Source organism: Mustelus asterias, unplaced genomic scaffold (genome assembly GCF_964213995.1).
Source record: "Mustelus asterias unplaced genomic scaffold, sMusAst1.hap1.1 HAP1_SCAFFOLD_2796, whole genome shotgun sequence".
Classification (NCBI taxonomy): Eukaryota; Metazoa; Chordata; class Chondrichthyes; order Carcharhiniformes; family Triakidae; genus Mustelus; species Mustelus asterias.
This window is the reverse complement of record NW_027592741.1, coordinates 21,753-46,453: the sequence shown is the minus strand read 5'-3', so window position 1 is coordinate 46,453 and position 24,701 is coordinate 21,753. Positions and strand designations below refer to the sequence as shown.

Sequence of the window (24,701 nt, the reverse complement as noted above, 5' to 3'; positions counted from 1 at the left end):
CCGCTCCCTCCCTCCCTCCCTCCCTCCCGCTCCCTCCCTCCCGCTCCCTCCCTCCCTCCCTCCCGCTCCCTCCCTCCCTCCCTCCCGCTCCCTCCCTCCCTCCCTCCCTCCCGCTCCCTCCCTCCCGCTCCCTCCCTCCCGCTCCCTCCCTCCCTCCCTCCTGCTCCCTCCCTCCCTCCCTCCCTCCCGCTCCCTCCCTCCCTCCCGCTCCCTCCCTCCCTCCCGCTCCCTCCCTCCCTCCCGCTCCCTCCCTCCCTCCCTCCCGCTCCCTCCCTCCCTCCCGCTCCCTCCCTCCCTCCCTCCCGCTCCCTCCCTCCCTCCCTCCCGCTCCCTCCCTCCCTCCCGCTCCCTCCCTCCCTCCCTCCCTCCCGCTCCCTCCCTCCCTCCCGCTCCCTCCCTCCCTCCTCCCTCCCTCCCTCCCTCCCTCCCTCCCGTCCTCCCGTCCTCTCCCTCCCGTCCTCTCCCTCCCGTCCTCCCGTCCTCTCCCTCCCGTCCTCCCGTCCTCTCCCTCCCGTCCTCCCGTCCTCTCCCTCCCGTCCTCCCGTCCTCTCCCTCCCGTCCTCCCGTCCTCTCCCTCCCGTCCTCCCGTCCTCTCCCTCCCGTCCTCCCGTCCTCTCCCTCCCGTCCTCCCGTCCTCTCCCTCCCGTCCTCCCGTCCTCTCCCTCCCGTCCTCCCGTCCTCTCCCTCCCGTCCTCCCGTCCTCTCCCTCCCGTCCTCCCGTCCTCTCCCTCCCGTCCTCCCGTCCTCTCCCTCCCGTCCTCCCGTCCTCTCCCTCCCGTCCTCCCGTCCTCTCCCTCCCGTCCTCCCGTCCTCTCCCTCCCGTCCTCCCGTCCTCTCCCTCCCGTCCTCCCGTCCTCTCCCTCCCGTCCTCCGTCCTCTCCCTCCCGTCCTCTCCCTCCCGTCCTCCCGTCCTCTCCCTCCCGTCCTCCCGTCCTCTCCCTCCCGTCCTCCCGTCCTCTCCCTCCCGTCCTCCCGTCCTCTCCCTCCCGTCCTCCCGTCCTCTCCCTCCCGTCCTCTCCCTCCCGTCCTCCCGTCCTCTCCCTCCCGTCCTCCCGTCCTCTCCCTCCCGTCCTCCCCCCCCGTCCTCCCGTCCTCTCCCTCCCGTCCTCCCGTCCTCTCCCTCCCGTCCTCTCCTCCCGTCCTCCCGTCCTCTCCCTCCCGTCCTCCCGTCCTCTCCCTCCCGTCCTCCCGTCCTCTCCCTCCCGTCCTCCCGTCCTCTCCCTCCCGTCCTCCCGTCCTCTCCCTCCCGTCCTCCCGTCCTCTCCCTCCCGTCCTCCCGTCCTCTCCCTCCCGTCCTCCCGTCCTCTCCCGTCCCCGTCCTCTCCCTCCCGTCCTCCCGTCCTCTCCCTCCCGTCCTCCCGTCCTCTCCCTCCCGTCCTCCCGTCCTCTCCCTCCCGTCCTCCCGTCCTCTCCCTCCCGTCCTCCCGTCCTCTCCCTCCCGTCCTCCCGTCCTCTCTCTCCCTCCCTCCCTCCCGCTCCCGGGGGGGGGGGTCAAACTTTGTGTTTGTGTCTGTATATGCCCTGTTTGTGAACACAAGCCCTCACTCACCTGATGAAGGAGCTTGAGACTCTGAAAGCTTGTGCTGCCAAATAAACCTGTTGGACTTTAACCTGGTGTTGTGAGACTTCTTACTGTGCTTACCCCAGTCCAACGTCGGCATCTCCACTTCATGAAGAAAGGCATGAATAATATACCAGAAGTTCTGAGGGAAACAAGTTTTAGTGAGGAGCTGAAGGAAATCAGTATTAGTAGAGAAATGTTTTTTGAGAAGTTGATGGGATTGAAGATGGATAAAACTCCAGGGCCTGATAACCTTCATCCCAAAGTACTTAAGAAAATGGCTCTGGAATCAGGAGGTCCATTGGTGGTCATTTTCCAAAATTCTTTGGTCTCTAGACTGGTTCCTACAGATTGGAGATAGCTAATGTAACTTGCTGTTCAAAAAGAGAAAACAGGGAATTATAGACCAATGAGCCTAACGTCAGTACTGGGGAAGTTGCTAGAGTCCATTATCAAGGATTTCATAGCTCAGCATTTGGAAAACAGTGATATAATCAGACAAAGTCAACATGGATTTACAAAGGGGAAACCATGCTTGATGAATCTATTCAAATTCTTTGAGGATGTAACTAAGGAGTTGACCAAGGAGAATCAGTGGATGTGATCTATTTAGATCTTCAGGAGGCTTTTGATAAGGTCTCACATAACAGACTACTATGTAAAGTTAAAGCAAATGGGATTATGAGTAGTGTCTTGAGATGGTTAGAAAGCAGGTTAGCAGACAGGAAGCAAAGAGTTGGAATAAATGAATCTTTTTCCAATTGGCAGGCAGTGACTAGTGGGGTACCACAGGGATCTGTGCTAGGACCCCAACTGTTCACATTATATATTAATGATTTGGAAGAGGGAACTAAAAGTATTGTCTCCAAGTTTGCAGATGATACAACATTGGGTGGGAGGGTGAGCTGTGAGGAGGATGCAGAGATGCTTCAGCGTGATTTGAACTGGCTGAGTGAGTGAGCATATGCATGGCAGATGCAGTATCATGTGGATAAATGTGAGGTTCTCCACTTTGGTAGCAATAATAGGAAGACATTATTATTTGAATGGGTGTAAATTGAGAGAGGTGATACTCGGCAAGACTTTGGTGTCCTCGTGCATCAGTCGCTGAAAGTAAGCACGCAGGTACAGCGAGCAGTAAAGAAGGAAAATGGTATGTTGGCCTTCGTAGCGAGAGGATTTGAGTATAGAAATAGAGATGTTTTGCTGCAGTTGTATAAGGCGTTGGTGAGGCCACACCTGAAATGTTGTGTGCAGTTTTGGTGTCTTTATCTGAGATAGGATGTCCTTGCTATAGGGAGTACAGCAAAGGTTTACCAGGCTGATTCCTAGGATGGCAGGGCTGTCATGTGAGGAGAGACTAAGTCGATTTGGATTATATCCATTGGTGTTTAGAAGAGTGAGAAGGGATCTCGATGGTGGGGGAGTCCAGAACTGGGGGTCACAGTTTGAGGAAAAGGACTGGGTTGAGGAGAAATTTTTTTCACCCAGAGACTGATGAATGTGTGGAATTCACTACTACAGAAAGTAGTTGAAGCCAAAATGTTGTGTGATTTCAAGCTCTAGGGGCTAAAGGGCTGGAGGAACGTTTGTAGTGGAATTCCCCAGGAGTTGGTGAAGGGGCCCTTTCATTTCCTGATGATCTAGATCTTGGTATGTAGGGGACAATTTTAAAATTTGTGGATGGTACATAAGGTGGAAGTATTGTAAACTGAGGAGTACAATGTAGAATTCAAAAGGACATAGTTAAGTTGATGAAATGGGCAGATAGGTGGCAGATGAAGTTCAGTATGGAGAAGCATGAGGTGATTTGCAAAAGCAGCAAACGTGAGGTGAGAAAAAGTTTTCTCTCACATTGTGGTTCAGGGTCTGGAATGTACTGCCTGGAAGTGTAGTGGAGGCAGGTTCAATTGAGGCATTCAAAAGGACATTCGATTATTATTTGAATAGAAATAATGTGAGGGTACGGGGAAAGGCTGGAGGATGGCACAAAGTTATAATGCTCATTCAGAGAGCCGGTGTTTGCATGGTGGGCTGAATGGCTGCCTTCTGCATTGTAACAATGTGATTCTGTGAAATTCTGAGGCAAGTAACTCTCCTCTGGTTTCCCAAAGCCTGTCCACCATCTGCAAGGCACAAGTCAAGAGTGTGATGAAATTCTCGCCAACTGTCTGCATTAGTGCAGCTCCAACAATGTTCGAGAAGCTTGTCCATCCAGGACAAAGCAGCCCGTTTGATCGGCACCCCAGTCACCAACTTAACTATTCATTCTCTCTACCACATACTGGCAGCAGTGTATATTGTATACGAATTGCACTTCGATAACTCACCAAACCTCCTTTGACAGCATCTTTTAACCCGTGACCTTCATAACTTAGAGGGACAAGGGAAGCAGACGCATGGGAACACCATCATCTACAAGTTACCCTCCATGTCACACACACTATCCTGACTTGGAATTATATCACTGTTCCTTCAGTGTCACAGGATCAAAATCCTGGGGCTCCTTCCCCAGTAACATTGTGGGTGTACCTACACCATACAGACTGCAGCAGTTCAAGAACAGTAAGAAGTCTCACAACACCAGGTTAAAGTCCAACAGGTTTATTTGGTAGCACAAGCTTTCAGAGCGCTGCCCCTTCATCAGGCAGTTCAGAAGGCAGCTCTCCACCACCTCAAAAGCAATTAGAGATGGGCAACAAATGCAGACCTTGCCAGCAACCCACAACACATGAAGGAATAAAACAAACGTACACTAAATGGTGGGCGGAGGATGAGGAAGTGGCTGAGGGTCTCGGAGGTAGCAATTTTATTGATTCTGAAACTACTTATCAAACTATTTGTGATGTCAGCCAAGACGGTACCCAAAAACTCAGTGATGGTACGTGTCCAATGATTACACAATAATTCCTCCCATTGTGGACAGTGCAAGTTGAGCGAGGATAGGGTGCCTAGTGGCTTGTGGGTGAGTGTCAGAGCTCAATGTAGAGAAATAACTTGGGTCCTGAGTGACTGACTCCTGGGTTCAGGCGATGGCTGGAGGCTCCAGATAAGCACTGAACAGAGCAGGCCAGTTATTGCAACTTGCAGTTTGTTGACTGGGAGGACAAACTTAACAATAATAAGCAGGTGGGGAAGAGGGACATTTAGCCAATCGGCTGTATCTGGATCTGAGAACAGGCCAATGAAATTAATAAAAATATTTAAATATAAAATGATTTTCAATGTGCAAGTAACAGATGTTAACTTTTAAAATAGGAAATATGAAGTTTTGCAAAAACTAGAATTAACTTGCCAGCTGACGTGGTATAGCCAACGCATAGCTGCTCCAGGGCCACTTGTGATTGCATAATCTGTATGATCTCAGAAAAATATATTATAAGCTCAATACAGGAAATCAAAGCAAGGGGAGGTTTGACAAAAAATGTGGCGCATATATGACAGTAGGAAGTCAAGTGGCACAAACTGAAAGTGCATGCAAAATTAAGATTTTAATTGGGCCAGAATTTCTGTTGCTGGTGAATGAACAGCGTCCACCATTTGTTAGATTTGTCACTGCTTGTTTGAATTTCTGCAATATTTTGCTTGAGAAATTGTTAGTAGTAGGTCTAAGTGACCTGGTCTGCTTTTATTGAGCATCTGGGACTCATGTGAATAGAGCAAGCAACTGTGTAACTCCTTCGTAACCAATCAGATTGAAGAATTGTTATTGAGTAGCGTCTAATCAGAGTGAGGAAATGCAAGTCAAATCAATGGTTAGCACTACTGCCTCACAGCGCCAGGGACCTGGGTTAGATTTCTGGCTTAGGTGACTGTGTGGAGTTTGCATGTCCTCCCCATGTTTCCTCCGGGTGCTCCAGTTTCCTCCCACAGGCCGAAAGACGTGCTAGTCAGGTGCATTGACTATGCTAAATTCTCCCTCACTGTACCCGAACAGGCGCTGGAGTGTGTGCAACTTCATTGCAGTGTTAATGTAGGGCTGCTTGTGACACTAATAAATAAACTTAAAAAAGAACTTAATCTTAAAGAAAGTAAAATATCAGAAAGATTGGATTAAAAATAAAACAAATAAAGACAAGTTTTTTAAAAATTGAATACAATTAAAAGTTGAAGGAGTTGGTATAAAAGTAAATATTTTGTGGCAAAGAGATTGACAGTAATCAAAACATAATCTTTTAAGAAGGGTACTTTGACTAGAAATGTGGTGAGCTCACTTTGTATGCACCATGCAAATATAGGAACTTCACGTTGCTCAATGAATTTGAATGGTGAGTCAAGCAGCAAGATGCCATTTGGGGACAAGCTGAATGGCACTCTTGTAATCTTCAACTGGAAACATTTTGTCCTCAAGCTGTTCACCTGACATGGAATATATATTGTAAATGTCAGAAGTATTACAACTGTATTGAGGTACCATAGAGTGGAACATGCTGTTTGGAGACTAATTGAATTTTATTACACTTTCTGTAATTTTTCAAGTCAGTGTTTTGTAATGTACCGTTATAAATTTTATGAATAAAGTATATTTTGGGGGAAAAATGCAATTTTTTTTAGACAACTAACTGGAGCAGTGTACAGTAGATCGGACAACAGCATCTGATTTTCATGTCTAACCACACATCTTCTCTCCTAAAGTTGCTGTGCAATTTACACATCAATAACGGTCAGGACCATTCGGCTTCCCATGATTTTGACAGTGTATCTTGGCCCAATGTAAGATAAATTATAGATGTATTTCTACATTTTTGCCAAGTGCAGTTTTGTTACTTTTATATTTATTTGTTATGGAGCTGCACTGAGAGAATCACTGAAGAAGATTGATTTTGATAGGATATCTAACTTCTGTTTTGTTCTAGCTTTTAGAGTATGAACCAAGGTCTGGTGAGCAGGTGCCCTTGCTGTTGAAGATGAAAAGGAGTCAGTTGGCACTACTTAAAGCAATAGAGAGTGGAGACACTGATTTAGGTAACTAAGCATTACAATAAAGGTATAGCCTTTACTTTTAGCTGAAGGCAATGATTATATTGGGTCACTTTTCCTCTTGAATTTTTCATCCCTGGGGCCATTCCTAGTAATCAATCTTGTAACTTGCAGTGTGTAGGAAGTGATTGGCTTTTAATCCTCCTGGTGAAAAAAGTGTCATTTGAAAAGCATTGGAAGGATAACATTCATGGACAATATTATTTTGAGGATTAGAGGTTGGGGGAGAAAACAAAGTTTTTTTTTGTCTAATTGGCAAACAGGTTGAGGAGATTGAGGTCTGGTTGTTGGTCAATTTTTATCTGAAACTATATTACCCGGGTTCGATTATCGGCTTGGGTCACTGTGGAGTTTGTACATTCTCCCCGTGTCTGTGTGGGTTTCCGCCGGGTGCTCTGGTTTCTTCCCACAGTCCAAAGATGTGCAGGTTAGGTGGATTTGCCATGGTAAATTCTCCTTCAGTGTACCCGAACAGGCACCGGAGTGTGGCGACTAGAGGATTTTCACAGTAACTTCATTGCAGTGTGAATCTATGCCTACTTGTGACTAATAAATAAACTTTAACTTAACTCTAACTTTATATTGCACACTTTAGGAGATATACAAAGTTGGGAGTCAGAATATAATGAACATGTTTGATGCTGTGTTCCAGTGTGTGGGTGTTACAGGGAATTAATCAGGATTATTTAACAATGTCTAGTGAAGTTTGGTTAGCCCAGGAAATGGCAAGGATCTTGAAAATATCATGGAGTTGGGATAGTGACTATTTTCTGGGTCCACTTTTACTTTCTTGGTGAGTACTCTGGGTCTTTGTACAGGAACCTTCATTGTGGGTTCCTATCAATGGCTTCCAGATTGTTTGGCTATTTTTGAACTAAATCTGTACATTTTGATTTGATTTTTGATTTATTATTCACATGTATTAGTATACAGTGAAAGGCATTGTTTCTTGCGCGCTATACAAAGCATACCGTTCATAGAGAAGGGAATGAGAGTGCAGAATGTAGTGTTACAATCATAGCTAGGGTGTAGAGAACGAGCAACTTAATGCAAGGTAGGCCCATTCAAAAGTCCAATGGCAGCAGGGAAGAAGCTGTTCTTGAGTCGGTTGGTAAGTGACCTCAGACTTTTGTATCTTTTTCCCAACGGAAGAAGGTGGAAGAGAGAATGTCCGGGGTGCGTGGAGTCTGTAATTATGCTGGCTGCTTTGCCAAGGCAGCGGGAAATGTAGACCGAGTCAATGGATGGGAGGCTGGTTTGCGTGATGGATTAGACATTCACGACCTTTTGTAGTTCCTTGCGGTCCTGGGCAGAGCAAGAGCCATACCAAGCTGAGATACAACCAGAAAAAATGTTTTCTATGGTGCATCTGTAAAAGTTGGTGAGAGTCGTAGCTGATATGCCAAATTTCCTTAGTCTTCTGAGAAAGTAGAGGCGTTAGTGGTCATTCTTAACTAGTGTCGGCATGGGGGGACCAGGACAGGTTGTTGGTGATCTGGACACCTAAAAACTTGAAGCCTTCAACCCATTCTACTTCGTCCCCGTTGATGTAGACAGGGGCATGTTCTCCTTTACGCTTCCTGAAGTCTATGACAATCTCCATTGTTTTGTTGACATTGAGGCAGAGATTATTGTCACCGCACCAGTTCACCAGATTCTCTATCTCATTCCTGTACTGTCTCGTCGTTGTTTAAGATCCGACCTACTACGGCGGTGGTGTCAGCAAACTTGAAAATCGAGTTGGAGGGGAATTTGGCCACACAGTCATAGATGTATAAGGAATACATCACCCTTTCTGAATGAGTTATATCCACAGATTTCTGAAGTCTTCTTTGTGTGGAGACTATTGCTGCCTCATAGTGGCAGGTGCTTTAGCAAAGTAATGATGTACACTAGTCTTCTTTACAATGGGGAGGGGTGGGAGGGGTTGGGGCTTTCTTTGTGGGAAAATCTAATATGTATGGGTTACATCTGCAGCTCTGGATACTATTTTTGGCTTTGTGGGTGGTTTTCCAGAAAGGCTGAATCTGAGAACAGATCTAGAACATGTGGAGCAGAGAATCCCTTTTGGTGCAGTAATTAAGCATTCATTTTTCAGAGGGACCAGATGAGGAGTGCTACATAGCTGTCTTAACCAGAGCTGACCCTTTCATGTTATATTGGAGGTAGTGTTTGTGAATGTTCACTTCTACATTTTCTTTATTTTCTGCAGTGATTGTTGGAAAATTATTGAACATAAATTGTGGGGAGTTTTGTATTGTCTTGTGATTTGAAAATAAATATGGTATGGAAGGTAGATTTGGTTTGTTTGAATTTGTTGAGCTGCAGTCCTGTGAAGATGGCTCCCATTGGAGTTTTATGTATGCAGTTGGGTCTTGTGGACAACATTTATTTTAGTGTTACTTGAATAGCTCATGTTGGGTGGTGTAATATTTGTTCTTGGAAAGATGTAATTTGAGCTGGGGGGTGGGGGTGGGGGCATAATGTGATTGTCTTTGGTTTCCCACTGCAAACTCTGTTTCATAGCCATTGTTTCTGTCCTTAGCAATTCTCTGTAGCAGAGTCAGATCAGTTGAAACTTTGGTGTTGTGTTTGATCCTGAGATGAGTTTTCACCCACATATCCTCTCCATCACCCAGACTGCCTACTTCCACCTCCTTCACATTGGCCGACTTAGACCCTACTTTAGCACATTTGCTGCTGAACCCCTCATCCATGCCTCTGTTAGTTCAAGACTTACCATTCCAGTGCTCTGCTGGACAGCCTCCCACTATCCATCCTTCATAAACTCTGCCCTTATGTTAACTTGCTTCAAATCTTGTTCATCAATTTTCCCTTTGTAGGTAGCTAGCTGATTTACACTGGTTCCTGATTCGACAACTCTCAATTCCAAAATCCTCATCCTTGCTTTCAAATCTGTCCATTATGTCACCTCTTCCCTATATCTGTAACATCTTCCAGCATGCAAAGCTTCAAAGATCTCCATGCTCCTCCAATTCTGACCTCTTGCGTAACCTCTATTTTATCCCTCCACTATTCACTATTGGCAATTGTGCTTTCAGCTGCCTTGACTCAGAGCCCTGCAATTTCCTCCCTGGACCTCTCTTTAAGTTACTCCTTTAAACTTCATGGACCAAGCTTTTGGCCGTCTCCTAATATCTCCTTCTAAGTGTCAAAAATGTTCTTATAGATATCCCTCTTGTTGAGCACCTTAGCATGTTTTGCAATGTTATGAGATGCCATAAAATGCAGGTTAGAGTTGAATGTTTCTGGGCTTCTGTTAGCCATTACTAATGGTCTGCAAGGTTGTATACAGGAGTTGGTTGAAAGAAATGGACTCTGTGGATTGCTTTGGGAGAGAGCAGGTTAGTAGTACTATTTGGAAGGTAAGAGCTGCCAACAGGATCCTGAGATGAGCATATTTTGGTACAAGTACTAACCACTATAAGTGGGTGCCTCCACTTTAAGCCAGAGCAGGATTACAGGGAAAGGTTGCAATGGACAGGTCAGTGAATGGGATTAATGCTTCAACCCGCACTCTTGCCAACCCTGATGTGGATTCCTCCTCATATTTTTGCTTTGCAAGAAACTGGAAGAGCTGAGCTTACACTACTAATTTGCAAAGGGGGCAAGCTGAGGAGACTTTACAAAGTCTAGTGGAACAGCATGTAATTTGTCATTGTGTTTCGGAATGATTAGCTGTTTCTTGTATGTTTTCCGTGGGAAAAATTGAATCTTTATTGTCCTTGTGTTCTTTTGTGGAGCACTTTTTAAACTATTGCCATTTGCTACTCAAGCGCTTGAGGTTGTGATGTCACTGGAAGCTTGGTACATTTTTAAAAGCCATTGCTTCTGAAAGTGGACCATTCATTAGTCTGCCAATTCTCATGTACAATATTCAAGTAGTGTGATCAGACCCAGTCGCTACTGACATAAGAATCACTTAACCCTGATTTGTTTCCAGAGCACCCAGATTCAGTTTTTATTGAAATACGTGGGTGAGTCCACTTCCTTGCTGCAAATCTTTCACAAATGCATGTACAGCAAAATTCTGAGCTCTGGGAAAAGGAAATATAGTCAACTGTAAATTTGATATGGTTTCTGAAGACGCTTCTGAATGTCTTTAGTAGCTGGGACGAGATTTAGATGCACATGTAGTAATACAAATTCCTGCTTCTGTTAGTTATGAAGTTTATGCAAATTGAATTATTTAATTTCACTAGGTCTATTTTAGGCAACTAAATTTAATGATTCATGACACAGAGGAGAGATAATGGTGTGGTGTTAATGTCATTAAACTACTAATCCAGTGGCCCGGCTAATGTTTTGGGTATACGGGTTCAAATCCCATCATGGTAGTTGGTGGAGTTTAAATTCAATCAATAAAATCTGAAATTGAAAGTTTCAGCAATGGTCTCAGATGACCATTGTCATAAACTCCCAGTTAGTGCCGTAATGTTTATTTTTTAATCATCCGTGGGATATGGACATCATTGGCTGGCCAGCATTAATTGCCCATCCCCAAAGGAATTTAAGAGAGTCAACTACATTGTTTTGGATCTGGAGCCACATGTAGGCCAGACCAGGTAAAGATGACATATCTCCTTCCCTCTTATTTTAGGGAAGGAATTCTGCTAGTCTTACCTGGTCTGGCATACATGTGACTCTAGACCCATCACAATGTGCTTGATTCTAACTGCCCTCTGAAATGCCAGGGTTGGGCAATAAATGCTGGCCCTACCAGTGACCCCTACATCCAATGAGAAAATTTCAAAAGAGGGAATTAGCTGCTAAACTAAATTGAATAATATTGTCAGGAGTGTTAGTCCATTTAAAACAATGCATTTGTAATGTTGATTCCTTGCCTGTTTTAACGTTTTTTTTCTCTGTCTCAGTGTATACTGTTGTGACCTATCTAAAGAATGAGATGAACAGAGGAGATTTCTTTATGACGCTCCAGAATCAACCAGTTGCACTGAGTCTTTATCGTCAGGTATGGACTATACTCACTCGATGGTGGCACAGTGGTTAGCACTGCTGCCTCAGCGCTAGGAACCCGGGTTCACTTCCAGCTTCAGGTGACTGTCTGTGTGGAGTTTGCACATCCCTTGTCTGTGTGAGTTTTCTCTGGGTGCTCCGGTTTCCTCCCACAGTCCAAAGATGTACGGGTTAGGTTGATTGGCCATGCTAAATTGCCCCTTCATGTCAGGGGGACTAGCAGGATAAATAGGTGGGGTTACAGAGATAGGGCCTGGGTGGGTTTGTCGTTGGTGCAGACTCAATGAACCAAATGGCTTCCTTCTGCACTGTAGGGATTCTAGATTCTATGAATTGTGGGAACACTAAAGAAAGATTTCACCAAACAACTTTATACACTTCTACAAGTACATCATTTTAATGAATAGTGTACCCCATTGTACTGATATTCAGTATTGCTAAGAAAGACACTTAGAAGATGTAATCCGGTCACATTGTATTAGTTATAATTCAGAAGATTTGATTCTTGCAACAGTGGGGCAGAAGACGAGTGCGGGGGATAAGGGAGAGAGAAATAAAGGAAAAATGGTAGACCAAGGATAGTGAAATAAACAAAAACGTGCTCGTGATTTCAAACTTTTGCTACAATTTCCTCAATTAAAGTAATATTTAATCAAAAAGTTATAATTATTATCCTACCTGTATCTTTTGGTCTATTAATCAAATCCAACCCAGAGTGGCAGAAGGCAAATCTCTGACTGCTGTCAGGATGTTCTGTGAAACTGGTTCAGGAGGACTCCGCCCAGCTGTACATTACAGTACAAACTGCTTTTTCACAACTCGCACCAAGGTGCTTATGAGTGGCATTTGTTGATGAGTGGAATTGAAATAAAATCACGCTGCTACAAGTAGGAAAAGCATCTCCATCTTTAAGACAGACTTCATCTGTCTTAACTTTGCTTTTTATTCATTTTTACAGACACATGGAAAATACCAAATATTGTACTGATAGGATTGTGTAACTTTTGACTTGACATTTTTGTCTTAAACTGTAAATGTTTATGGCCATTTACCATCATAGTGGTTTTAACAAAGGTCCTGTAGCTCCCATGTTGTTTTGTCTGTTCAATGTATTTCGTTAATTCATGTAATATGAATATTCAATGTTTTGTACTCAAAATGTTTTTGTCTTTGACCAATGAATGTTTGCCCACAGTTCTGTAAGCACCAGGAACCGGAGACACTCAAAGATCTATTCAACCAGGATGATAACCACCAGGAGCTTGGGAACTTCTATGTGCGTTCCAGTTACTCGAATGAAACGGTAAGGGTTGAATACTGTTTCCACTGGGATCCACTATAACCTTTCTGAAATAGATTTTATTTTCCTCATGACAATAGAGGCAGTCATTACAATCACTAGCTGCTTTTATGCAGCATGGAATGATAGTTCTGCCAAGGTTGCACTAAGACTGTCAAACTAGAGGTCAGATTCACTAGATCAGGTGTGTCCAATGTTAACAAGTCAGTGTCTTGCGATGCAATTGATGAATAGTCTGCAGCATCAAATTCATGTGTGGACTTGTAGATCACTTTTTATTCAAAATTAATTAATTCAAATTATTGAATAATTGCATTTATACTGCAGAAATCTGAATTGACAGTAGACAGTCCTTTCTGCTCCCACCAAATCTTTTCACTTCTCAGTTTACCTTTTTCTCTTCAATATTTTATGTCTATATCTGCATTCATTTCTATCAGTTCCTCTTTTTTCCTCTCTCCTGTTCTTCTATTTAACTCTCTCTTGACCACCACAACTGTAAGTATTGAGAAGCAGTTTCATTAGGACTCAGGAATGGCTAAGTTAGAAACATTAGCAAGCAGAAATATGGGCATTGAGTAGAAGCATTAGAGCTCTGCTGGTTAGGCCACTCACTGTCTAGGGCATAGTGGGAAAGAATTCTGTTGATTCAACATGCACTTTTTTTGCCTAATCATTCCTGAAGAACTTTGGGATGTTTTTCTCCAGTAAAGACATTATGGAAATCTAACTTGTTATACTGGAACATGGATCCAAGAACCTATTGGTTGATGGTTGCTGAAAGAGGGCAGGGCTGATTGCATACTATGGCTTTTGCATGCCTGGGTTAGTCAGCTTCTCAAGAGTGAGCACCCCTTCATGTGCTCCAACACCTAGTAAACCACCACAGCTAGGTGAAGATAGTCATCATGTAAAAGACTTGCCACAGAAAGAGCAGCAGATCTTTCATTGGGCTACTGACTTAGTGGGAGTACACATGTTGTTCTTGCTGTCTTTCATGGATTGAGTGCTGCTGGAAAAGTCAATATTCATTGTTCATCCCTTATTGCCCTTGAGAAGATGGTGTTGAGCCACCTTCTTGAACTGCTGTGGTCCATGTGGTACAGATACAGGAAGTTATGAAGTGAGTTCAGGTTATTGAACCAGCAACAGTGAAGGAACGACGATAAAGTTCCAAGTCAGGCTTGAGTTGAACTTGAAACTGGTGTCTGCTCCCTTTGTACTTCTATTTGGTATGGCTCGCATGTTTGGAAAGTGCTGTTGGAGGTTTGGCGAGTTGCTGCACTGCATCTTGTAGATGGTACTCATTGCTACCACTGTGTGCCAATTTCAAAGGATGTGAATATTTAAGGTGGTTGTCAATCAAACGACTGCTTTATCCTGGATGGTGTGGAGTTTCTTGAGTGTTGTTGGAGCTGCACTTCTCCAGGCAATTGGAGGGTATTCCATCACTTTCCTGATTTGTGCCTTGTAGATAGTGGGACAGGCTTTGGAGAATCAGGTATGAATTCTTGCCACAGAATTCCTAGTTTCTGAACTATTTTGTAGTCACAGTATTTGTTTAACTGCTCCGGTTCAGTTTCTGATCAATGGTAACTCCCAGCATGTTAATGGTGGGAGATTCAGTGAAGGTAATGGCATTTAACATCAAGGGAAGCTGCTTAAATTCTCTGGTTGGAGATTGTCATTGCTTGGCAATTGCATGACATAAATGCTACTTGCCACTTATCAGCTCAAGTCTGAATATGGTCCAGGTCTTCTGAATGCAGGTATGGACTCTTTCATTATCTGAGGAATTGTGAATGATGTTGAACATTGTGCAATCATCAGCAGCCATCCCACTTCTGACTTTATGTTGGAGGGAATGTCATTTAAGAAGCAGCTGAAGATGGTTGAGCCTTTGATACTACTCTGAGGAACTCCTGCAGTAATGTCCTGGGGCCAAGATGATTGACCTCCAACAACTACAACATCTTTTCAGTGCTAGGTATGACTCGAACCAGTGGCGAGTTCCCCCCCCCCCCCCCCCCCCAACAATTTCCATTGATTCCAGTTTTGCTAGGTGTTCTTGGTGCCACACCCGGTCAAATGCTGGCTCGATGTCAAGGGCAGTCGCACTCGCCTCATCTCAGTGTAAGCAGTGTAGCCTCGGGGATCTGGATCGTGATGATTGGCAACCATCTACCTTTGTGCTAAATATGACTCCGACCATGGAGAGTTTTCCTCCTGATTTCCATTGACTTCAATGTTGCTAGGGCTCCTTGCTCTTCTCCATAACCAGGACCAACAGTGCTCTGGATTTCTCAGGCAGTGTAAGAAGTCTCACAACACCAGGCAGGTCAGGATTAAAGTTTGAGACAGAGAGCTACATGCAAACCTAATGGGTTCCCATTGAGAAGGCCCTAGCAAGGTTTGTGAATTTTGTTTCATGTCTAACCACCTGCTGGAAGAGCAGCTGGTGATGTGAATCAAAGCATTGTGTTCGACAGGCTGGATAGTATTTTTGTTAACACTTTTTTAAAAAGTTAAGCATTCAATAACTTGAATCAAACAATGTCAGTAAAGTTTGATCTTTAATGCGAAGATAATTTGAATTAAGTGGGCTGGAGTTTGCCCGGGTCCTATTGAGATATCCCTATATTTCAATGCCGAATTATTTTAAGACAATGATTGGTTTAGTACAATGACCAATATGTATTTAATCAGTAGCCATGTATAATTTATAATGTAAACTTTGAAATCTGAGGAGCAAAATCCATAATGTAGCTTGAAATTGGGGATGCAGGAGAGTAAGTAGTTTGGCAATGACAATGAAAGGAAGTTGTTAGTTTCAGTACACAAATAGTAAACTTGAAAATAAAAATGAAGCTGGTTAATTTTATGTCAATTACAGTGACTCCTCTGACGCAGAACAAAGAGATTGCTGAGCACATCTTTTTTATTTTGCATTTATCCCATCAACCTAAAGTTCTATAAAAGAGAGTTCCAGTTTTGATTTTGTCCCATTACTTGTATTCATTGCTGTTGTCTCTTCTCCAGAGGTGTAATTGATAACAACTGACAGCTGGCAAAGTGTGCTTATTTGAAACTTGTTGCAGTAGCAATCTTGCGCAAAGCATATCCTATTGCTCAGAAATCAGCATTCAGACAGGCATCTGAGCTCTGTGCAACTTTACAGGTCACGGCATCAAATTGCTGATCATGTGATAAGTGTGAATGTGGTAAAGGTAAACCTTTCGATAACACGTTTGCAGCAGATTACTACTTTTATTCTAGTTTTTGAATTCTTGTCATCTTGTCCCTTTTCCTGTCATCGGTTATTTTTTTCAGGTTTTAAATTGTTTTTTTTCAATTTTTAAATGGTCTTTTTGTATTTATCAGACAATCGAAGGGCGAGTAGCTGCATTGCAGAGTGCTGTGGACGAATATAATAAAGCTAAGAATGAATTTGCTGCCAAGGTATGTATAGAAATGGTAAACAAATATAAGTACCCCAGTTTTTTTCTCTCTGTTGGTGTGTAGTTTGAAAAGCTCCAATAAAAATTGCACCATTGAAAATTTTAATAAACTTTCTGTTGTGTAATGTTATAGACCACATGAAGAAAAGACTCCCGTTATTGTTCTTTGTTTTCTATATCCATTTTGGTGCTATTTGCGCATTTTGGCTATCACATTCAGTGCTGCCAATTTGCCAAGCTTTGCTGTAAAAAGTCACCACTGGATTCAAACCCAAACCTGCACTGCATTCTGTGCTTTGATCCCCTGTACCTTTTTGCACAATTTTTACAAATCTTAACGTTTTAAATTCCTTTTAGGGGTGTGAAGGATATTTTTTTTCAATTAGCCGCAGGGCCTCGATGATTTGCTTGTTCTTGTTTTCTTTCTTTTCCTCCCCAGCTCACAAAAAAATAGCACCAGATAATCCAGTCTAAATCTGGAGTGGATTATGGGACAAGTCAGTGCTTCAATGCTCTGTATTATTATACTGACACAAGATGACATAGAGCAACTTTCTAAGGGCCTTTCACCCTGACGATTATTAGGAAAGTGGAACCTAAGCATTCACTGAAATTAATTTTATGGTTAAATATCTTCCCTAATCTTACACAGCACCTCAAATTTCAAATTCTTTTTCTCATATTCAATCACTTTGTGACCTTGCTTCTCCCTATCTCTGTAACCTCCTCCAGATGTATGATCCTCTCCATGAAGTCTCTTTCTGATTCTGATTTTATAAGCAACCCCATCAATCTACGTCCCAATATTGATGGCTGTACCTACGGCCATCTAAGTCCCAAATTTAGGAGAAGTACTCCGTAATCTATCCTAAACTTTATTGTATGTTGTGCACAATTCTTATGCATACATTCTTTGAAGTTTCACAGGTTGAGTAATACAGTAACATAATTTTAAGAGATTAAACTCCTTCCCTTCCCCCTCCTTCTCTACCAGCATGGCTTAGTAGTTAACTGTATTGATTTGGCATTTGTGTAGTCCCTTTCTGAACTCGGAGTGTCCAAAGCCCTTTACATCCAAAGAAATACTTTTGAAGTCTAAATCACTGTTAAGATGTAGAAAATATGGCAGCCAATTTTCACACTAGGCCCCATGAACAGCAATGTAATTACAACCAGATAATTGTTTGATTCCTGTTCTGTATTGACTTTGTTTGAGAGCAGTTGAGGAGTTGCAGTTGACTTTGATGCTTTCACCAGGAAAAAAATATTAGGAAAAAACTTACACTTCTCTAGTGCAGGTGATAGTGTGTGTGTGTGTGTGTGTATATGTTCTGCTTGTGTGTGATATGCTCTGTAGTTGAATGCTTATGTTCATGTTCTAAAAATGACTACTTGGAGGAGAAATCTGAGATTTGCGCAGACCAATATCCGAACTGAGGTTAAAAAGCCTTAAGAAAAGGAGGTATGGATATTGGAAAGACAAAAGATTTTGCAAAATTCATATGCAGAGGAAGTCTCCATGTTGTAAAACAATTACAAATAGCAAGCCTGTTGTGTATTCAACCTGTCTTCTCTATCAAATTCTAGATCACAGAAGAACAGATAAAATTGATGCGATATCAGATTCGCTTACAGAAAGAATCTGGTAAAACATATCTAGATTTACCCTTGCATCAAACTGTTTCCACATTGTTACTGGAAAGCAAGCACAAACAAGCTGAGCAACTTTACAAAGACTTCAAAATTCCTGACAAAAGGTATGATTAAAACCTTTGAGAGTTCCCATTTAAATCATTCGTTAAGATCTCTGTAGCAGTTTATGTTGCGATTAAGTCAAATCCATTTTGGTAATTTTAAGTACAAAACATGCCAAAAGTATAGCCAGCAGTTCAGGCCAACAAGTGTCAACTAATAAATACTACATGATGTTGGAAATCTGAAATATAAACAGAAAATGCTGGAATTACTCAATAAGTCATTGCAGCATCTGTGGAGAGAGAAACAGAGTTAATGATCCAGGTTATGTGCTCGTGGTGAAATGACAGTGTTCGCCATTGGTGATATTCATGGCATGGATTGTATCTTTCCTGGCATCAATTTGATTCTAGCATCAATGATGGTGGGTCTGTAGCGCCCTACTGCAGTCAGGGTAAGCAGCCAATCATATTGAAGACTTCTCGCAGACCACAAACTAGAAAGGATCCTGATTATCTTTCACAGTTTAATCATTTTACAGAAAATAAAATAAAGATTGAGACATGCAAATATCATAAACATTAATTAATTATTATTTTAAAAATCTGTGGGGTTTTTCGTAATGGACAAATTTGACATTCAACAAATGTAACATTAGTTTTTCTGGGCACAAAGAAGTTGTTCATCAATAATTATGACTTAGTTTAAAGACCCAGTTAGATCTTATTCAACAAGGCATAACATTTTTGTAGTGTTTACAGCAAAGTTAAAGTGTAAAAGATGAAGCTTATGTCAATTAAAGTAATTTCTAAAGATTTCTATTGCAGGGAACAACTGGCGCTGTAATGGAGCAGGGAATCACTGAAAACAACTTCTGGATTTCTATGTTTAACTGCACGTTACATTTCTGTCAGTTTCATGGTTGTAATGATGGCAAATGCAGACCACTACAACTGCAAAACTTGGGCCATTAATATTTCAGAAGTACTATAACATACTCATGTCTAAAATGAGGATGGGCAGGTGGCTACACTCAGCACTCCAGGGGAAGCTCAAGTATCTACATAATGGTGGTTCTATGAAATGAGAGCCTGATAACTGCAGCCTGGAAGGCACACACCAACACAGGTTTTTTTATGGTTTCCCCTTACCTTGTGAAGAGAAGCCGGAATTCTACCTGGTGCATTCTCAAACCAGTCCCTTTCATTCCAAAACACTGGAGTATATAGGTTAACAAGGATCAGACCTGTGTCCTTTACTACTGTTGCATTATGCTGTAGTAAATGACTTCATAATTCTATTTTAAAGTGTAATTTCAACAAGCCATACCTGATGATTCAGCGTTAAATAGTATGATACAGATATTTGATCATTCAGGAGAGACAATAGAGAAAAAAACTTTGAGGATAGAAAGTGGTATATATTTTAAATCAATGCAGAAATAGGGAAAACGGTTTGTATTTTTAACTGGTTTTGAGAAATAATACTGAGACAGCGTGAGAGAGAGAGCGGCAGACAGACAGACGGAAAGGGATAGAAACAGAAATGGATTAAGAATGGATACAGTAATACTGGTTTTTGGTCTAGCTATTTTGATAGAAAATCATTTCTGATTAATTTCTGTGCCTCTATTAATGGTTGGTGATGATGGATTTTGATTCTGTTAAACAGGAAAGGGCAGAGTGATTTGCAGTGAGGAGATGCCACTATAGCTTGCAGCTCTGAAATGAACAACACGCTTAAAAGTGATTGTTTTATCTTGGATGTTCAGGCTGTAGATATTTCATCACCGCTTGCTTTTGTGACACTTAGGTTTTGGTGGCTGAAGATTGATGCACTGGCAAAGAAAGAAGACTGGGAAGAACTTGAAAAATTTTCTAAAAGCAAGAAATCCCCAATAGGCTATATGGTATGTGTTCTGTGATCTTGAACACTACATGGTGTTTTCTTATACTAATTGTTACCAAAATTGTTCTTTAAAATGTTGCTTTTATCTCATTTAATAGCCTTTTGTTGAAACCTGCGTAAAGCATCATAACAAGTATGAAGCTAAGAAATATGTAGCAAAGGTCAGTCCAGAGCAGAAAGTGAAAGGATATATAATGGTTGGGTAAGTACAAATAAATGTACTGCAATTTGAGGCTTATAAAGCTATTGGAGCTCTTGCTGATCCCTTCTGCTTTCCTACAACTTTGTGTCATCTTCATAACCTTATAATAGTTCCTTTCTGATCTGACACCAAGCCGTGACATGCTTCAGTACATTGTCCAAAATTAATGGGCCTAGGATAAGTAATGTTTAAACACTAAAAGATACCCTACCTGTTTGGATATTTATGTTTTAATTCCTCTTTTCCTTTCCTTTCGAAGACTGAGGCTTCTGTGCATAGCTGGAACCCATTTATTTCTATTCCTTTCCATCGCTGTCAGTCTGTCTCTCTCTCTCTAACTGTCTCTAGCTATTTTTCTCCCCCGCTTTTCAGTTTAATGCACTATATGAAGTTTATAAACATAAAGCAAAATCCATAAGTATGTAATAAGCAATTTCAGTTTTCCTTTGGTACACTTTTAAAATAAAGAATTTTAATATAAATTAAACATGAATAAACATGAGAGCAAAAGATTTGAAGGGCTGTGGAGAAGCAGCAGGGGATTGGTTCTTTTAAATGTCAACACAAGAATGATGTGGTTAATGGCACCCTTCGGCGCTGTCAGACTCAATCATTCTAAAGGTTCTGAAATTTGTCGTTTTCTCTCTCAATTATTTTGAATATTAAGTAGGTGTTGCTAGATGTTAAAGAAAAATATCCCATCAGTAGTTAACCAAACAATACTGATGCAAACTAAGAAATTAAGTGCACTGCACATGCTCAGTGAAGAAACCAGTATTAACTTATAGCAGATATAATCTTTCTTAGCTGTGCCCTAAAATATCAATGCAAGTTTAGTTTTTAGGATTGGCTACGGTTATCAAATTAAAAATTTAATAAAAGTTAAAGATGGCACAAAAAATGAACTCAGTTGATAAATTTGATCTTGTTATTGAGATATTATATTGCTAAATTTTAATTCTGTTTGTCCCTTTTGGTCAACAGGAATTTAAAGATATGAATTAAAACATTAAGAACGTTTTTTTAAAAACCCCAACTTGACAATCTACACTCAACTCAACCCCCCCCACGCCTGCACGCCCCCCACCACCACCCTCCATCCAACTCACCCACTTAATCGGCGATCCGCTCGCTCATCCAACCACCGACCTCAGCCGTTCATACAAATTCATTAAAACACTGGACCTTTAAATACTTACTAACATTAATCAGCTACTGCTGTAAAAAGGGTCTCCTCTCCTTTCCCCAACACTAGCCCTCTCACTGGAGTTAGACACTTCGTGCCCATTTTTGTGTCAGCCGGGACTGCAAAATCCAGGAAGAAATATGCAGTAGAGTTGGGTCTGGCCAATCTTGGTGAGCAGCAGCAACACACACAGCATTGCTGCTGACTGGAAGATTTAGGCTGTGACTTATTGCTCATTTCTATTTTCCTGGAGAGTATGAAAGGTCAATTGTATAATGTGGTACTGTTGCCACACCAAATAAGGCTAAGAGATTCTTTTGCCTGGAGTTCAATAGAAAACCAGTTGGATTTTTGAAACAACCTAGCAACTTTTGTGGTCATTTTAACTGAAAACAGCCCACAAATTACCAAAATTATTGAATTTGTTTCCCAACCTGCCAGAGTGGGATTTGTACCCTGCTTCTTAGCCGCTGGGCTAATACCACAGCCTGCAGCCTTTGTCACAGAGTGATATAATTAAATAGGCAGAACTCATTGTAAATGGAGACGTCGGAATTTCTGATGGTAAACATAGACACAAAACATGTGACAGCCAAAAATCAAACTTTGTAGATAGGAAGTGCACATAGCTATAACATTTTTAATACAATGTAGACATACATATTCCATCTGAAATTTCAAAATTGACTTTATCAGAACATATGTTTTAAGTGATGACATGACCAGAGTTCTATTGAAAGTACAGAAAATATTAATCTATCTTGCAATAACTGATTGGCCTGCCATGCTTTTCAGATTTCTAGCACTTGTGTTTATCCTTTAAAGTGATAGGATTTTGTTTGTTGTGTTACAATCTGAATTGTGTTCCTGGTGTAGTTGTAATTTATTTTATCTTTGTTCTACTTCTTTGATGCAGAGATCTAGAACAAGCTGTGGAAGCTGCAACAGAACGCAAGAATGAAAGCGAGTTGAACACTATTCTTTCAAAGTGTACGCCAGCCACAGATCAGTTAATCATAGAAAAAATTAACCGAGCCAGAGCTCAGATTTTAAAGAAATGATACTTTTCAAAGATGGGTTTGAAATTTGATCATAAGCTGTTGTCTGTTTTTTTTAAAGTTTGAAGATATGTTCATTGCCTAATGCTCACAGGGATATGTAGTAAAATGGCAAATGAATGCAACCTAAAAAGGTTGAAGTACTTCAGTTTAACAATTGTGTCAACATACAATTGCTGATTATGCACATGTTTCAGATTTCTCTTGTATGGTGAAATAATGCTTTTTAGTCTGGCATTTAAAGTTTCAGGGTCTGTACTGATATGTAAACTACTTCAAACTGAGTTACTCCATTAACCAAAAGATCAGTGAAGTATGAATGAGATTAAATGTACGTTATTCTGCTTTAAAACAAGACACAAATGACTTCAAGTGGATTTAAGATATAGTAATAGATTGAAACTATGCTGAAGATCATTACAATTTCTTACTTCTGCAAAATCAGGAGAAGCAAGTTCAGAATTGAAAAGCTTAACTGGAAAGAGAAAATACATCTCTGCATTATTATTTTCTGCATAGTACATTGCTTTTATTTGGAGATAACATGGTGATACATTTGACACATCCCTGAAATCGTTTCTTTGCTTATTCAAGTTGATTAGAGGCCTCTGAACCAAGGATATTTTGCTTGTAAAACATAACCTATAATTGTTACACTATAGTTAATAGCTTAATTGTCAATGATGCTGATTTGTGTTAATATGTATAAGAGAAGAGTACTGCAGTTGTAAACATCTGTCATATAAATGTTTCTGTATTTTGCTGTAATTTTGAAGGAACCAGTTGAATAATTTTTTTTTGTTTCACTGTCACTATATTTATTGGTAAATATGAGTTGGCACAAGTTGACAATTGAAAAGCATTGTTATCTTAAACTGCAGCATAGTGGATATGTTATTCAGTCATAAAATGGTTACTGTACAGAATTAATTCAGACTGTCGAGCTTGCATTGGGCCACTGCAAGAGCTATTCAGCTAGTCCCACTCCCCTTCCCGTTCTCCATAACTACATTAAAAAAAATCTTCAGGTGCCTATTCAGTTCCCTTTGTAAAGCCACAGTTGAAACTGCCCCCACCACTTGGGTCTCAGGCAGCAAATTCTAGATCCTAACCACTTGCTTCGTTTAAAATAAAATGTTTTATATTGTCTCTTTTGGTTCTTTTGTCAGTCATCTTACATCTGCGCTGCGCTGTCACTTTAAGAGTCTAGTCACATGTATAGTTTGTGTTGTCATTCACTGCTTTGTGGACTTTTATTTCAACTAGATCAAACCTCTGGAGAGTTAACAGCTAATCAATAAACCTGCATTGTTATTTTCACTCAACCCCACGTGCTATCACTTTACATTATTTTATCCAACAAATGCAGCATATAATCCCATCAAAACAAATAGTTCCTCTTTGTCTGGACCCAACGTGATCCATCAAATCTCCTCTCAACCTTCTCCAAGGAGAACAACACCAGCTTCTCCAGTCTATCCTTGTAACAATAGTCCCTCATACGCAGAAACATTCTGGTAAATCTTTTCTTGCACCCTCTTTGAAGCCTTCATATCCTTCCTAAAATGCGGAATTGAGCATGCTACTCCAGTTGATCTATTAAAAAGGTTCATCATAACTTCCTTGCTTTTACACTTTATATTTATAAACCGTTTCTCAAACACTTCTGACACCTTCAATAATGTGTGCACATATACTCACAGCTCTCTGCAACCCCTTGAATTGTATCCTTTAGTTTATTTCGTCTCTCTCCGTACTTCCCACCAAAACATATCAATTCACATCTGTCACATGTTCACCCTCTCCACCAACTTGTTTATGTCCCTTGAAGCCCAGCATTATCTGCCTCACTGAGCAAATAATTGCAAGTTTTGTAACATCTGCAAATTTTGAAATTGTGTTCTATTCATCCAAGTCTTAGTCATTAATATAATCAAGAAAAGTAGTGGTCCTAGTACTGACCCCTCGGCAACACCATTGTATATCTTCCTCCAGTCAGAAAAACAGCCAGTTATTGTCCCTGTCACTCAGCCCATTTTGTATCCATGCCGCCACTGTCTCTTTCATTTCATGGACCTCAACTTTGCTGATAAGCCTTAAGAAATCCTATCTTAGCTTTGGAAGTCAGGAACTCCGGTCCCTCTTGAACCTCAAGCCTTCTGAGTATGCGCATGCCACTGCATAGTGTGGTTCTTTTGAATTCCTTTGGCCTCTTTAGCAAAGCTTTCAGTCATCTGACCTAATATTTCTTGTGTGTTTGAATGTTAAATTTAATTTTATAATGCTTTGTTGAAATGTCTTGGCGTTGCGGGTACTTTTCAGAGACTAAGTAATGCCGAAACTTCAGCTAATACA

The 24,701-nt window shown here is 41.5% G+C and overlaps 1 protein-coding gene across 1 annotated transcript; it reads left to right on the top strand.

Annotated features, from left to right (window-relative positions):
* The first annotated feature begins 3,351 nt into the window (after positions 1-3,351).
* On the top strand, positions 3,352-23,675 carry LOC144490031 (vacuolar protein sorting-associated protein 16 homolog). The gene is made up of 9 exons (XM_078207856.1): positions 3,352-3,393; positions 6,418-6,526; positions 11,437-11,534; positions 12,735-12,842; positions 16,221-16,298; positions 17,885-18,054; positions 19,805-19,901; positions 19,999-20,102; positions 22,205-23,675. Exons 1-9 carry the CDS (start codon positions 3,352-3,354, stop codon positions 22,347-22,349), a joined length of 951 nt encoding a protein of 316 aa, XP_078063982.1. The 3' UTR covers positions 22,350-23,675.
* Positions 23,676-24,701: the final 1,026 nt, after the last annotated feature.